At 44.2% G+C, this 17,319-nt stretch overlaps 1 protein-coding gene across 1 annotated transcript in view; it reads right to left on the minus strand.

Moving 5' to 3' along the window:
- The window catches only part of GABBR2 (gamma-aminobutyric acid type B receptor subunit 2), an 895,125-nt gene that overhangs the window by 51,922 nt on the left and 825,884 nt on the right, over window positions 1-17,319 (minus strand). The window contains exon 15 of the mRNA XM_050938162.1: window positions 2,029-2,253. Within this exon, the coding sequence (XP_050794119.1) occupies window positions 2,029-2,253 (225 nt within the window). The remainder of the gene's footprint in view (window positions 1-2,028; window positions 2,254-17,319) is intronic.

A 17,319-nucleotide genomic window follows, 5' to 3' on the forward strand; every position in this document is an offset into this window, starting at 1 on the left:
TCCACCCATATGTCTCAACCCTCACCTACAGGGACCACATTTAGAGGAGATTTAGTAGTTCAGTTCCTGCTCCCATTTGTAGTTGGTCTATCTGCTGAAAATGCCAATCACTGCCAGATGTGTTGGCGGTTTTGTGGCGTGTACACCTATTCACTAAGAACTGTTTTTTCTTCTTGCTAGGAACAGATGCCACAACTAAACCCCAGGTTGTGAGTTCAATGCTTGAGGGGGGGTATTTAGGGAGATGGAGCAAAAATCTGTTGAATGACTTAATTGGGGATTGGTCCTGCTTTGAGCAGGGTTGGACTAGATGATCTCCTGAGGTCCCTTCCAACCCTGATATTCTATGATATACTTTACAGAAGCCACTAAAGAATTGTTGACATTTGGTCATTATTAACCTTAGTTGGATTGGATCTGGTAACCTAGAGGTGAAAGGCTCCCAATCTCTGAGGCATCCAGTCTCCAACTAACTATATGAAAGTCATCCAGGATACACATTTCATTTATGTTTATTTTACTTCAAAATATCAAGTAGATTTCCAAAACATGAGGTCTTTACAAAGTCAAACTCCCATAGGAATCAATTTCCCTTTGACTCAGAGTCTGTTGGACTCACCTTGACTAGCACCTCACTTCACAAGTAGCCCACAAATGAATGGGATTATTTGTGGCGTGACATCATACTCTGGTTCTTTGTGAATACAGTCTGATTCATTCCACCAGTGCATAATATAAATATACACCTCTACCCCAATATAACGCTACCCGATATAACATTAATTCGGATATAACACAGTAAAGCAGCACTCCGGGGGGTGGAGGGGTAGCACTCTGGTGGATCAAAGCAAGTTCAGTATAACGTGGTTTCACTTATAACACAGTAAGATTTTTTGGCTCCCGAGGACAGCATTATATCGGGGTAGAGGTGTACAAGAGGAGCTCAAAGATAATAAAAGGCAATTAAATTGCATGTTTCAGGGCACATCTACACGGGTCAGGAAAGAATTCCTCTCTCCTTCCATCATTGAATTGCACAGTCGGTGAGATGGCTTTTTTGGGAGGGCCCCCCTTGGACGCATCAGATATTGGTCACTAATGTAGGCAGCATCCCAGACTTGATGGACCAATAGTCTGCTTTTATATGACAAATCCTGTATTCCTAGGAGATTCTATTATGTAGCAACCATTCCTACTGTGTCTGAGTGCTTCACAGTCCTTAACATATTTATCCTCACAATACCCCTCTAATGTAGACGAATAGTCTTACGGCTGTTTTGCAGATAAGGAACCAAGGCTTAGAGGGTATGTCTACACAGCCCATGACAGTGAGTCTCCCAGGCTGGGTCGACAGATTTGGGCTTTCAGGGCTCATGCTACTGCATGAAAAATAGCTGTGTTGGTGGTGTGGCTCAGGCTGGAGCTCAGGCTCTGGAAGCCTATGGAGAGCAGTGGACTCTACAGCTCAAGCCCCAGCCTGAGCCAGAACTTCAAAGCACTGTCTACACATCTATGTTTAGCATGGCAGCACAAACCCCAGGAGGCTGAGTCTGTTGACCCAAGCTTCTGTGGAATGTGTAGACATACCTAGAAAGATGGATTAACTTGCCTTAGGTCACATAGCATGTCGGAGGCACAGCAGAAAATTGAACCCAGGTCTTCTAAGCCTATGAATAGCACCCTTCCTCTCCTGCATTCCTTAAAAGAAGGAACCAGAGACCTATTCAAATTACAGATGCAAATCATTGTTTCCCGCAGACTAAGTGAGAGAGTGAGATTGTATGCATTAGAAATATTTGTTTTCAAGTTCTTGCACATCTTGCTTTATGTAGTCATCTTTCTCCAAAATCTCATGGAAGTTCACCCCCTCTCCCACTAGGGCTCAGAGATAATTTAATGCATAACAGATTGGCTTAATTTAGAAATCTCACATATTCTTCTTGCTTGGAGGAGTAATGAAATTAATATAGAATTACCATACAAAAATCAAGCAACAATGTAAATACTAGCATAAATGAATTCACCTACCTTAGGTACAAAAACAAGGCAGAGCGTAATGGTACTGCAGAATATAATGACTAAAGCAACAATGCAGAACTGAACATTGGGTTGATCCCGAGTGAGGAATGAAACTGCAGCTCCAATAATACACATGATCCCCACATTGTATACACTCATCCCGATGTATTTGCTGTCATTCAAAGCAGGAATGCTGACATTTCGAGTCTCCCATGCTAAGAAACAACCAAATAACTGAAATAGAAAAAAAAAGAAAGAAAAGAAAAGAAAAAAAAAGCTCACTGTTATAACACAATACCACTAGTTTACACGAATCAAAAAACTAGTTTTTATTACAAGCTGTTATATATTTGGTATGGTATTTCTCTATGAGCAATTTATGGATTGTTGACAGATCGATACAGCATTAAGAACCAGAGATATGAATGTGCACAGCACACAATATCTAATTCAAAATACACTAACTTCTACCAGTAACTACAAAAATTTGATTTATATTGCTAATCCTACTCTCAAGAGATAAAAAGAGATAAATGTGAAAACTATATTAGCAATCAGAAGAGATGGGACTGAATTTCCCCAAAGTTCAGGGTTGTTTGAATCTAGGCCCATCTTTAGCCATCAGTAAAGAAATATCATTACTGCTTTCATTCAAGGATTTCATTAAAACCCAAATATGGCAGGCCCAATTCATTTAGGCTTTTTTTCAGCGATGACTGAGAGTCCTAGTCAATCCTAGTCAATCATTCACTGATTATCACCTCCATTAGTAAACAGCAGTGCTGAGAAACATCCTGTGACATCATTCAGACTTGTCCAGATAGAAACACCCACAGAAAAAAGCAGCACACCAGCTGCTAGGACAACAAATGTGATTTATTTTATCGCAGGAGGAGTTGATAGTAACCATTATATTTAGGTGGCCTAACACCTAGTATAAACGATTCTTGTGACCTTTTTTGACAAGCTCTAACACCTCCACACAACAGGCCTTTGAAATTCAGTAGAGGGAATGTCTTTAGGCTTCAGCAGGGGTTCTCAACCTTTCCTGACTACTGTATCCCTTTCAGGAGTCTGATTTGTCCTGTGTACACCAAGTTTCACCTCGCTCAAAAACTACTTGCGTACAAAATCAGACACAAAAATAAAAAAGTGTCACGGCACCCTACTACTGAAAAATTGCTTACTTTTCTCATTTTGTCCATGTGAAATTTTAGCCTGTACTGACTTTGCTAGTGCTTTTTATGTAGCCTGCTGTAAAACTAGGCAAATATCTAGATGAGCTGATGTACCCCCTGAAAGACCTCTGCATACCTCCAGTGTACCCCTGGTTGAGAACCACTTGGTTAGAAAAGCAATTTTTCTTTGAAATTCTATTAAGCTGGAGCAGGACACGGTGCCCTCTGAGGAACCCTGGGGACCAGACAGCTTTTCTGGGACTGGGGAAACTGGGTCAGACTCCTCATGGCACATGTCCCCCATGTTCCAGCCCACCTCACTCAAACCAAGCCTCCCAGTATGCCAGGGAGACTCCCGTTTGCAACCAAAAACTCCCCATTCCCAATTTAATGTCATTTCCTGCATAAAAACATTACTCAGAATATGTGTCAGCCACACATGCACACCAGCCTTTGTTTGGAGAAACTCTGGCCAAAGCCATCCCTTGGGTAGGCCGAATCAGGGCAACCGCTCCAGGCCCCATACTTTGGGAGGCCCGGCGGGCTGGTATGATTAGCTGGTGCAGTCGGTCCTAGAAGCGATGAATCCGTCACTTCTGCACTGGGCCCCCCCACTCTGGGCCCCATGCTTTGGGAGTCCCCCCGGGCTGGTGCAATTTGTCAGTGTGGTCACTCCCAGAAGAAACGAATCCGTCACTTCCGCCCCAGGCCCTGCACCCCACTAAGGACGGCCCTGAAATATGACAGATGCACAACATGCTGGGTAATGTAGCTGACCTTTGCTCTCCTTTTGGTTTCAACCAATGGAAGTTCAGAAGGGGCAGAGTTGGATGGGCTTGGTGACCAATGGCACAGGGGGGTGGAAGCTTTGAAGAACAGGATTGCAGTGGTGGTGTGGAGCCCTGGCAGTGTGAAGTGGAGTCAGGTAAGGGGGTGGTGGCAGTATGTCAGGGAGAGGGCGGTCATGCCCCGCTCTCCCCCAGGCCCTGACCACTGCAGGGAGTAGATAGATAGGGAGTTCAGGGAGGGGGACACAGCCCCACTCACTCTGGGACTCAACACAGCAGGAGGTGGGTGGGGTGGGTGGGTTCATGCCCCTTTCTCCCCAGGCCTTTGAGTGCAACAAGAGGAGTATCAGGAAGGGAGTAATATTCCTCCTCTTTTGGGACTTGGTGCAGCCAGGAAGTGGTAGACCTGGGTAGTTCTATTCTGCTGAAAATACCAGGCCAAAAGTGAATGTCTTGTCTTCACTTCCCAAGGTGTAAATGCAGCTCTGCCTCCCAGAACATAGCCTACAGCCAGGGGCAGCTCTATGTTTTTTGCTGCCCCAAGCACTGCAATCAGCTGTTCACATGGATTCGGCGGTGTTTCTGCGGGTGATCTGCTGGTCCCGCGCCTTTGGCGTACCTGCTGCCAAATTGCTGCTGAAGCCACGGGAACAGCGGACCTCCTGAAGGCTACCTGACTGCCTCCCTCACAGCGACCAGCGGGCCGCCCCCTATGGCTTGTCTCCCCAGGTGCGCACTTCCTGCGCTGGTGCCTAGAGCTGCCCCTGCCTGCAGCTGAGCTTGGGATAGCCCTCCTGGGGCAGGGCCCACACTGGAGGTGGGGCTGCAACTCTGCTTGCTTTGTTGTGTGTCCTACAGGGTGCAGGCATTGGATGGGCTGGAAAAGGCTAAAGAGACTAGATGGGAGTATTAGTGAGTTGGCAAGGGGATGGCAGTGATGGTGTGTTAGTAGGGCTAGCAGTGGAAGCGTTGTGGGGTGGGAGGCAGGGCAGTGAGGTTAGCAGTGGGGGTGTTTGGAGGGCATCACGGGTGTTGGAGGCTGGGGTGGGATGTTTCCTGAAATGAATTTGGAAGTGTTGATCAGTATGCCTCATTCCCTTTGGGGGCACCACAGGGGGAAGGGAGGAAAGGGAAAAAAGAGAGAGGGGTTGCTTTCCCCTCAGCCAAATGCACAGTACCAGTCGATCATTCCCGCCAGGACTGCAGCCTTCTCCTGTTGCTAGCTAACGTAGCTAGTCTGGTAGCTCAAGTAGTAGTAGTCTGTGCTGCAATGTCCCTGATGATGATGATGATGGTGATGATAGGACATGGAGGGTGGAGGCTTACAGTTACAGTTCTGACCATGTAATTAAAAAGTGTCTCATAATGCATATGCATAAAGGGGCTGAATGAAGGTTGCAGAGACAAACTTAATATGAAGGTTGCTTACCTGTATCCAGTTCTTCAAAATGGACTCTGCATATTCATACTGTTGGATATGTGCTGACTGGTGTCACTGAATGGTGCAATCTTCCACTAGCACTGCCTAGTCAAACACTCACATGCCCCTTTCTGCCCCTACCCTCAGCCTCCAAGCATTATTCTGAGGACGAGGCTATAAAAGGGAGGGAGGCAGCAGTTACCACATCAGTTCCTTCCACTGCTAATGCTGAGCCAGTAGAAAACAGGACCCAGCAAAACAGAGGAAGGAGAACAGGGCATGTGAATATGCAGAATCCATCTCAAAGAGTCTCAGTTACAGGTTAGTAACATTAATTTCTTCTTTGACTGTTCTCTGCATAGTCCTACTCCTGGTATAGTTTAGTCTGTAGTACACATTTTAAATAGGATGGTGGGTATGGAGTCCTAACTAAACAAGGACTGAAGCACAGAACTACCAACTGTGCATCTGACCATATATAACAGATAATGTTTAATGAATATGTGTTTTGACTCCACATGGCTGCTGTACAAATTTATAGTAGTGGAACATGTCTCATACATGCCACCAATGCTGCCATCACCCTAGTAGAGTGTGCTTACAGTTGAAGAGTGGGAGATCATGCTGCACTCTTATAACTTTCTATTATACACTATCTGACCCATCTTGATAATGTTCATGCTGACGCAAGATTTCCTTTATCGTTACCAGCATACGAAACAAGCAATTTATGCAAAAACCTAAAGTCCTTGTTCCTATTGAAATAGAATGATAAAACTTTTTTTGCATCCAAATAATGCAGCTTTGATTTGCCCTTACTCAAATGAGGTCTGGGAAAAAACACTGGTAGACTAATGGACCGACTGATAGGGAACTCAAGTGATATTTTGGTATGAATCTAGGATGTGGATGAAGAAATACACTGTATTTATAAAAGGTCATAAATAGAGTGTCAGCCATTAAGGCATGAAGTTTACTAATCTTCCAAGCTAATGTTATGGCTATAATAAAAGCAGCCTTAACTGATAGATGAAGTAAGGAACATGAAAATAAGGGCTCGAAGGGTGGAGACATAAACTGTGATTGCATTAAGTCCAATGGTGCAATAGAATCTCTTACCGGGGGTACAAATTTAGTAATCCTTTAAAAAACTGTTAACAACATTATGTGAAAATACTGATTTGAATATGAGAAGCTGCTGTTGCAGCTAAATATACCTTTAAATGCTTTAAATATGCTTTAAATATAACAATTACTCTAATATAGTTTGAATAGGGACTGACACAGGATTTATACCCGTATCAGATAGCCATGGCAAAAATCTTTTCCATTTTAACTTATAATATTTGCTAGTTATTTCCTTATAGCATTAAGTAGAACATGTAGAAAAAAATTATCTAAGTTATATCTGCAGACAAAGACTTCTCCAACTCTGCTAAAAGCGTATTGCCCATGCTGTCAGATGCAGTGATGACAGGGTGTCGATGGTACACTTGTCCTTGCTCTTGTGTTAGAGGCCTGGTCTACACTACGAGTTAATGTCTAATTTAGCAGCTTTAAATTGAATTAAACCTGCTCTCGTCCACACAACGAAGCCCTTTACTTCGATATAAAGGGCTCTTAAAATTGATTTTTGCTCCTCCACGATGAGGGGAGTAGCACCGAAATCGACATTGCCATTTTGAATTAGGGTTAGTGTGGCCACAATTCGACGGTATTGGCCACTGGGAGCTATCCCACAGGGCACCATTGTGACCACTCTAGACAGCAATCTGAACTCGGACGCACTGGTCAGGTAAAAGGAAAAGCCCCACGAACTTTTGAATTTCACTTCCTGTTTGCTCAGCGTGGAGAGCTGATCAGTACAGGTTACCACGCAGAGCTCATCAGCACAGGTAACCATGCAGTCTGAGAATCGAAAAAGAGCTCCAGCATGGACTGTACGGGAGGTACTGGATCTGATTGCTGTATGGGGAGAGGATTCTCTGCTAGCAGAACTATGTTCCAAAAGACAAATGCCAAAACATTTGAAAAAATTTCAAAGGGAATGATGGAGAGAGGCCACAATAGGGACTCACTACAGTGCCGCATGAAAGTTAAGGAGCTCAGACAAGCCTACCAGAAAACCAAAGAAGCAAACGGAAGGTCTGGGTCAGAGCCGTAGATGTGCCGCTTCTGCACTGAGCTGTAGGAAATTCTAAGGGGGGCCGCCACCACTACCCCACCACTGACCATGGTTTCCAAGGAGGGGATAATCTCAGCCATGGCTGAGGATTCTCTGGACAGGGAAAATGAGGAGGAGGAGGAGGACAACCTTACAGAGAGCACACAGCACTCTGTTCTCCCCAACAGCCAGGATCTTTTTCTCAGCCTGAATGAAGTACTCTCCCAACCCTCCCAAGGCATTATCCCAGACCATGAAGCCATGGAAGGGACATCTGGTTAGTGTACCTTTGAAAATATAAAACATGGTTTAAAAGCAAGCGTTTTTCAATGATTAATTTGCCCTAAGGACTTGGGATGCATTCAAGGCCAGTACAGCTACTGGAAAAGTCTGTTAACGTGTCTGGGGATGGTGCAGAAATCCTCCAGGGACATCTCCATGAAGCTCTCCTGGAGGTACTCCAAAAGCTTTTGCAGAAGGTTTTTAGGCAGTGCAGCCTTATTCCGTCCTTCATGGTTGGACACTTGACCATGCCATGCTAGTAGCAATTACTCTGGTATCGTTGCATGACAAAGCCTGGCAGCGTATGGTCCCGGTGTTTGCTGGCATTCAAGCAACATTTGTTCTTTATCTTGCTGTGTTAGCCTCAGGAGAGTGATACTGTTCATAGTAACCTGGTTGAAATACGGGAATTTAATTAAGGGGACAGAGGTGGTGTTCCTAGTGGGCTGTTTGCCTGTGGCTGAAAAGAAATCCTTCCCTGCAGTTAGCCAAGCTGGGGGTGGGGGTGGGGAGAGGGCATTGGCACTGAGCTTTTCACGTTTGGCTAGCAGGGATCTTCCCTGATACCAGCCATGCGGTGGGGGGAGGGGTAAAGCGATCATCCCAGAGAATTGGATGGTGGGAGGAGCAGTTTAGTTTGGTTTCTGCTGCTACATCTTAACAAGAAAACCCAAGCACTCAACGGACTTTGCTGGGTATGTGGGAAAGGAGGGTGCTGCTTTTATGAAGGCTGCAGAAGCCAAAAGACAATGGCTTACCATGGCCGCATGCAAGCCGAATTCTGTTGCCCGGACCTGCATCTGTGATCTCTAACACCAAAGGCACTCAATATTAAGATGCAAAATGTGACCTTGTAGTGAAATCACGTGCTATGTAATGTGAATAGTGTTGTTCACCGTGAAAGAGTATAAGCATTGTTCTGTAAAATTTATCTTTTTAAATACTTCTCTCCCTTTTTTCCTCCTTCCCAAAGCTGCAAATTTTTCAAGTGCCCTGCCTCTGTTCTGAAGGCTCTCTCAGATAAGGTGGCGAAAAAAACGGATGCGAGACTAAATGTTCTCAGAAATCATGGAATCGACCCGCAATGAAAGAGCTCATCTGAATGAGTGGAAGGATGCGGTATCAATGTACAGAAAAGATGCCAGTGAATGTGAGGCCATGAGGGATGAACGTGAGGAGAGGCGAGATGCTCGAGATGAGAGGTGGCGGGATGCAATGCTGGGGCTGCTGTGTGATCAATCTGACATGCTCCGGCGTCTGGTGGAGCTTCAGGAATGGCAGCAGGATCACAAAGTGCTGCTGCAGCCCCTGGGTAACCACCCTCACCCCTCACCATGTTCCATATCTTCCTCACCCAGACGTGTAAGAACGAGAGGGGGAGGGGAAGGTTCTGTGCATCCGCACACTCCACACCAGTGGACTGCCCAACCAAAAGGCTGCCATTATTTTGAACTTTTGAAGTGGCCTTTTCCTTCCCTCCTATCCTCCTCCCAAACCCCACCCGGGCTACCTTGTCAGTTCTCTCTCCATTTTTCTAATCAATTAATAAAGAATACATGATTTTTAAATGATAGTGACTTTATTTCCTTAGAAAGCAAGCTGTGATCGAAGAGGGAGGATGGGTTGCTTACAGGGAATGAGTCAATCAAGGGGGCGGGTTTTCATCAAGGAGAAACAGACAGAACTTTCACACTGTAGCCTGGCTAGTCTTGAAACTGGTTTTCAAAGCTTCTCTGGTGAGTAGCGCTTCCTGGTGTGCTCTTCTAATCGCCCTGGTGTCTGGCTGCACGTAATCAGCAGCCAGGTGATTTGCCTCAGCCTCCCACCCAATCGTCCAACACCTGCAACACTATGCGGTGCCACCAATTTGTGCTTGTTTCCCGGGCCCAAAATCGGTGTTCCATGGCTAGAACCTGTCCCATTACCAGTATGATCTCCAATGTGCAAGAGCACACGGTTTGAGAGAATTCTGTGTCCATGTCCTCATCACTCTTGTTGCCGCGCTGCCGTAGCTGCCTCCTCCTCGCCTGGTTTTGCAGGTCCTGGTTCAGCATAAATTGCACGATAATGCGCGAGCTGTTTACAATGTTCATGACTGCTGTCTTGAGCTGAGCAGTCTCCATGATTGCCGAGGTAATGGCGTCTGCACAGTTCACCCAGGAAAAAAGGTGCAAAACGGTTGTCTATCGTTGCTTTCACGGAGGGAGGGGTGAGGCTGTATCCAGAACCACCAGCAACAATGTTTTTTGCCCCATCAGGCACTGGGATCTCAATCCAGAATTCCAATGGGCGGAAGAGACAGCGGGGACTATGCCCAAAATCGAATTCTGTAAATTCGGAGTAATCTTGTAATGTAGACATACCCAAAGGTTCTGTCAATGCTAGTAAGCATCTATCTTCCCTTGGAATGAAGAGCAAGTATGTGTACCACTGTTGTCTTGGCCATGCTACTATGATCAGTATCAACTGTGATTAATCCTGTCAGATTTTTTTCAACCACTTTCAACATTAGAGAAAAAGCCACACCCAGCTCAGCAATTATCTGACCAATTCTAGTGATGAATCCTTGACTGATAGCCAAAATACTGAAGCAGCCTAGTTGCACTGTGAGCTCCCTGGAAGAAAATACCACCCATAGCCAAGAGTGATCAGCTCCTGTTGTCTAGCCTAAAGAAAACCCTTGAGTCATCAGCTTACCTATAAACAAATCTAGTGTTCTCCCTTGAACCATTGTATTTTCTCTGTAAAAATCCCTGCTCGCTCTCCAGTCAGTGTTCTGATGCTTAGATCCAAACTGTGCATCAGTTGCACTGGGACTCCGTATTCTCCTGTCTGATCGTGCTGGGGACTCTACCCGTCTCCTGCCCGCAGGACCCTGAGCTACCATCATTACCTGGGAACTCCAACCAGTTCAAGCTTCAGGGTGTGGTGAGATCCCCTTCTCTTTCTCTCTCTCTGTTTTCCTTCTATCTTAGGTATTAACCTTTAATAATGTATATTATGTTGGTTTAGCCTCCTTGTGTAGTTATCACTATTATTCAATAAATAACTTTTATGGTTACACTGGTTGCTTCTCTCTCTCTTGCTGAACTTTACTCTTTTGTGTTTTTAGCTTCCCCCATTCATTCTACAGCAACGCTTCTTTTACCTAAGCTAAAGATCCCTGCAGCGCCCAAAATACTGTGGGGTTTGCTCATCAAGTAGGTTACTGCCAGTACAATTGTGATGTGAGAGTGGGGACAGGGATGTGCTGAATCTGGGACGCATAAAGGTAACAGCTTGAAAGTGCTGCTTGACCCAGTCCATGAAGCCCAGGGGCATATAAGAAGAGTCAGCTTGACAGTGCTGCTTCCTCCAGCCCAGTGTGTCCAAAGAAATATAAGGGGTCAGCTTGAAAGTGTTGATTGACCCGGTCCGCTCAGACTTGCTCTGTTAATGTACGTGTGGGTGTGTTCATCTGGTTCTGGGGTTGGAGAAACCCAGCTGTCATAAGCAGATAAGAAAAGTTAATAGCACAGAAGTACTTTATATCTCTTTGACTGTAAAGGGTTAACAAGTTCAGTAAGCCTGGCTGTCACCTGACCAGAGGACCAATCAGAGGACAGGATACTTTCAAATCTTGAGGGAGGGAAGTTTTTGTGCTGTGCTGTTAGTGTCTGGTTGTTGTTCACTCTGGGGGCTCAGAGGGACCAGACGTGCAACCAGGTTTCTCTCCAATCTCCTTGATACAGGTTCTTATAGATTCCAAATAGTGAGTACTAGATAGATAAAGAGAGTTAGGCTTATGTTTGTTTTCTTTATTTGCAAATGTGCATTTGTCTGGAAGGAGTTCAAATGTGTATTTGGCTGAAAAGATTCTAATTTGTACTTGTATACTTAGACTGGGAGGGTGTTCCCAGTGTCTATAGCTGAAAGACCCTGTACCTATTCCATTTTAAATTTACAAAGATAATTTTTACTGTTTTTTCTTTCTTTAATTAAAAGCTTTTCTTGTTTAAGAACCTAATTATTTTTTAATCTGGTGAGACCCCAGGGGACTGGGTCTAGATTCACCAGGGAATTGGTGGTGAGAAAGGAGGGAAGGGGGAGAGAGAGGCTAAATTCTCTCTGTGTTAGGATTACTGTCTTTCTCAGGGAGAATCTGGGAGGGGAAGAGAGAAGGAGGGGGGAAGGTGCATTTTCCTCTCTGTTTCAGGATTCAAGGAGTTTGAATCACAGTGATCTTCCAGGGTAACCCAGGGAGGGGAAGCCTGGGAGAGGCAACGGTGAGGGAAAGGGTTTACTTTCCTTGTGTTAAGATCCAGAGGGTCTGGGTCTTGGGGGTCCCCGGGCAAGGTTTTGTGGGGACCAGAGTGCACCAGGCACTGGAATTCCTGGTTGGTGGCAGCGCTACAGGTTCTAAGCTGGTAACTGAGCTTAGAGGAATTCATGCTGGTACCCCATCTTTTGGACGCTAAGGTTCAGAGTGAGGAATTATACCATGACACCAGCCCTAGGGAACCTAGGTCCTGCAGGATAGCTCAGTTGGGAGGAGACTTCCATAATGGAGAAGTAGAGTTCCATATGAAAACACAAGTGACACAAGCAGTACATTGAAAGAATTACAAACACCTCCCCCCCAGAAGAGTAACCCGAATAAATGAGCATACCACAAAGTAAGGGGAAATCTGATAACAGGATGTACATGAAAAACAGAAAAGCCTTCATATGGAATCTGGTAAAGCTTATCTATCTTGTTTGCAATTAGCTGCCCGACGATGGAGTATTCCATATTAATTTTGCTGGTTGCCATACTCTCTCCAAAAGTGAAAGAGAAACTTTATTTGTAGAAGTGCTTCCAAATATATAAAAAATGGGATGCACAGTTTCTTTTAAAGAAAAGGAAGGTTTTTTAAATGTAGAAACCATTCTGCTGATTTATTCCTGGGAATGAATGGCATCCTCTGAAGTTGAAGGTGTTGAGGCTACTCCCACATTTTTGTCGGGAGAGGATTCACCCATAGGTTCCTAGTCATGGGAAAGATCTGTCTGTAGAGAAACGTCTACCTTCTCCTCTCCATCATATAATTCATCATTAATTAGAGTAGGGGACTTGTATCCCATTACTGGATCCATTAGTGTAGGAGCCAAATGTCTTGGATCTGAATGTGCTCTTGAGAGTGAATGTGTCCGATACATATAATTTGGATCTGGATGTCTCAGATCCAGAAAGACCTCACCAGATTGATGGGGAACAGAAGGCCTGACCCTGGACGGAAGTTGATATGGAAAGTCTGGAGCTAACCAATAAGGTCAAGGAATTCATGGAGGCACTTGCCAATCCTGTCAATTTCAACAGTTTGGTATCATGGCAGAACCAGGGGGATACCTGGGTTTGTAGTAGTCCATGTCCAATGGAGGTCTCTGAGACTGTGGTTCTGGATTATTCATTGGATCCAGTTGTTCATTTGAATGTGGATCTGAGTCCAGATCTGACAACAAAATGATTGGGGTGGGGGGACTACTGAGATTGGTATTCTTAACATGGACATTGGAGAAATCATTGTCTGAGGAGAGTCCGAAGGTGCCTTGGGTGGTGGAGGTAACATCATCAATGAGACATCTGATTTCCTTTTCTTGTGAGAGTGTGGGGATGGATTCCCATCCAATCTTCTTTTCTTTGTTCTTGCAGAATCCACTGGAACTGAGGAGTGTGGTTCCACAGACACTTGTATGTTTGCTGCATTGGCTCTGATGAGTCTACAGACAGGTGTTTAGTCTTCCCTTTTTTCTTCCTTGGAACCGATGGCCTTGGTTCCATGGAAGCTCTTGACATCTATTGTTTACCTTGCATGTCTGATTTCCTTGATACTGGTACCTTCTTTGGTATGGGGATCAGATGACTTTGTTACCAAGTGCTCAATTTCTTTAGAACTGGAGTTTGTTGCTGAGACAGATGGCTTACGTTCAAAAGGCTTCCTGGAAACAGAAGGGCTCCCAGAGCTCACCCAGAGCCTTATCTTCCAGAGCCTTAGGAACTAAGGATCTGGAGGTTCTTGCTGATAAGGCTTCTTGTAGAAGGAAGGCTTGGAGTCTCTTCTGCTTCTCCTTTCTGGCTTGCAGTGTGAAAGTGCTGCAGGTTGAACAATAGGAAGGAGAATGCCCTTCTGCTAAGCACTCCAGGGAGCAAGCATGGGAGTCCAGATCTAGGTAAACTGCCAGACATGACACATCTCTTAAATCCATGCTTCCTGCTCTTTGGGTCCACCACAAGAACAACAAAAACTAATACAAACAATAAACTTACATTATCTATAAAACAACAACCAAGGCACTGTAACTAACAATCTAAAGAATCTTGATTTGTAGAAGGCTCATGACTGTGTCAGCAGGTGGAAGGAACTGAGGTGGCAACCACTGCTGTGCCCACTTTTATAGCCATGGCCTCAGAATGTGCTTAGAGGCTGAGGGTGGGGGCAAAGAGAAGCATACAAGTGACTGACTAAGCATTGCTAGTAGAAGGCTGCAGCGTTCAATGGCACAGCTTGGTGCATATCCAAGAATGGGAATATTCAGAGGACGCGCAAAGAAGAAACTGGCATTTCCTAACTTTTGAGTGCTTAACTTTGAATCCCTAATTATGTCCTTTTAACATTGTTTTTGGGTGTTCAGTATCACTATTACTGTTATTACAATAATAAAATAAAATATTGATTTACCATATTAGTTTCAAACCAGAATCCTGTAACTTTAATGAACAGAGAGAGTGGACAGTACATGCTTTGCAACCTGTGACATGTCAGGATTTCTAGCATCTCCTACTACAATCCTTACTAATTAGATATTTAGAATTTTTATTGAAATATGAAAAGATTCCTTTAAAAAAATCATTAGTCTGGGAATACAGCCAAGAAACAAAAATGATGCCAACATTTACTACAAAGGCAGTTATAAAGAGATCAGAAACATCAATTATAACTGAAAAACTGATTTGAAGAGGATTGTAGGAGTTGTGGTTTGACCCATCCTCATTTACAGCCCGAGCACAGCATGTAAAGTAGTTAAATATTCTCTAGCTCAATAGGAAAATACTTCATTTCTATGATAACTGAAGAAAGGGACAAGATTTGGGTGCAAATGTGTTTCTTTCACAACTGTATGTTATAATTTGGGGAGTTTATTCCTACTTCTCATTGGCATTTATGACAAAATACTTCCTTCTGGGAGAAATCCTTGTTTTTAAAAGAACCACAACTAATTATGGCCAAGGGGTGTAAAAACAGGGACAAACGCAAAGAGAGTTGCCCTTGGCCTGCTAAGAGGACAGTAATGGTTGTTGCAACGTTTCTTGGTTGCCAATATGAGTGACAGTACTGAGCCCAGCTAAGAATCTAAAGGGTTCTACAAACAGGCAACCGAACTGCTGATATGGTGAGAACATGTTGCTCTTCTCTTTTCCCCTTTGCCCTCACCATGCTGACTCCTTCCTTCCCAAATGAAGAAGCTAAATTGGAGAAGGGTTGTTAAGGCCTTGGCTACACTGGGCGCTTTACAGCACTGCAACTTTCTTGCTCAGGGGTGTGAAAAAACACACCCCTGAGTGCAGCAAGTTACAGCGCTGCAAAGTGCCAGTGTAAACACTGCCCCAGCGCTGGGCGCGCGGCTCCCAGCGCTGTAAACTAATCCCCACGGGGAGGTGAAGTACCTGCAGTGCTGGGAGAGCTCTCTCCCAGCGCTGGCACCGCGACCACACTCGCACTTCAAAGCGCTGCTGCGGGAGCACTCCCGCAGCAGCACTGTATGGCTGCAAGTGTAGCCATACCCTAAGATTGTGGGAAGCCTGCCACCCTTGAAAATGCCATTTTTGAAGTTAAGATTGGGAGCATGAACGGTTAGTGAAAGATTCTAAAGTCTGCAATTCACTGACAATTCCCATGAAAATGATGTGCCTGGCCACTTTTGAAAACCCCACTTAATGCTTATCTGCATAGTTAGGCACCTAAATACCTTTAAAAATCTGCCCCTTCCCTCTTTGGTTCAATAGGTCCAGAGCTTGTTGAGCTTCAGAACATATTGCAAGGCCTGTTTTTGATTTTCTCTGATGATGTGGGTGGGGTGTGAAAGGCTGGTTTTCCCTTCTTGGTTTGTGAGTTGGAAAGTTCTGTAATCCCACTTTTTGACATTAGATTATTTTGGGCTATCATCTTTATCTGTGTCTTTAAATCTTAGTGCCAGTGCACTTAGAGAAACTGTGACTGTATAAATTGGAAAATAAAACAAAAAAACCTCCTCTGAAGTCAATGGGGTTACAGCACTATACTTGAAAAGAGAATTTGGGCCATTAACAGAAATTCATTGTAAACTGCTGGAGGAAAACAGGACTGTGAGCAATAAACAGCATGGATATATAAGTTTTAACTGACAAACTTGATTTTTTTAATAGAATTACAAAATTTGTGGATGACAGGGATGCAGTAGAGGCACTATGGCTTGAGTGTAGCAAAGCATTTAATGCTGCCTCTCAAAACTACACTTGTAAAATCATTTCCAATTACCTTATTATGAGTACTATCACACAGAGTCCATAGTGTGTTGTGACAAATGTCAATGAACTGAGTTGTAAAGGGCTTCTGCTGGGGTACTGCAAGAACTAGTGTTAAGTACAGACTTATTTAACTTCTTATTATTTTTAACATCTTATTTTAGAACAGTGATCTTGAAGAGAAAGTAGGGAACTTCTGTCTTATCTGTTAGTTTCTTTTCCTGAAAAACTGAATGCCTGCAAACCTATTACGTAGCCATGTTGGTCCCAGGATATAAGAGAGACAAGGAGATGAGATAACATATTTTACTGGACCAACTTGTGGTTGGTGGAAGGGACAAGCTTTCCAGCTTTGCAGAATTCTTCTTCAGGTCTGGAGAAGGTAACCAGAGTGTCTGAGCTAAACATGAAGCGGGACAGATTGTTAAGCATAAGGAGTTCATATATGCTGTAGGAGACCACTTAAACTGAAGTGGGCAATAAAGGTTGGCAGACAGGGGTGTTATTAACTGTTGTAATGAGCCATAAAATCAGTATCGCTAATAAGTCCATGCAGATCTATTACCCTCTCACTGATTTGCTGGAGGGAGCTGAAACTTAATCACAGTGAGCCCTGGTCTATGGGGTCTGCTGACCTACTTCCAGCAGCAAGAATTCTTCCATAGCAATTTTATTTAATAATGTAACACTTATAATGAACATAGGTACTGTGCACACATAGGAATTTTTTTTCCTGAATGGACCCCTGAGTATGATCTGAATAACTCTATGCTTATATACCAGTTTGATTGTCCCACGTTTCCTTTGAGAGGCATGTCTGCTTATCCTCTGCACAACAGGTATGAGTAGGAGTGAGGAAAAAATATAACAAAGAAAGGTCACAGTGAGGATATCAGATAGAAGCATAGAAAAATAACAGAAAAGCTGGCTACTATCCTGCCAAAAGT

This window comes from Gopherus flavomarginatus, chromosome 2 (assembly GCF_025201925.1).
Source record: "Gopherus flavomarginatus isolate rGopFla2 chromosome 2, rGopFla2.mat.asm, whole genome shotgun sequence".
NCBI classification, from domain to species: Eukaryota; Metazoa; Chordata; order Testudines; family Testudinidae; genus Gopherus; species Gopherus flavomarginatus.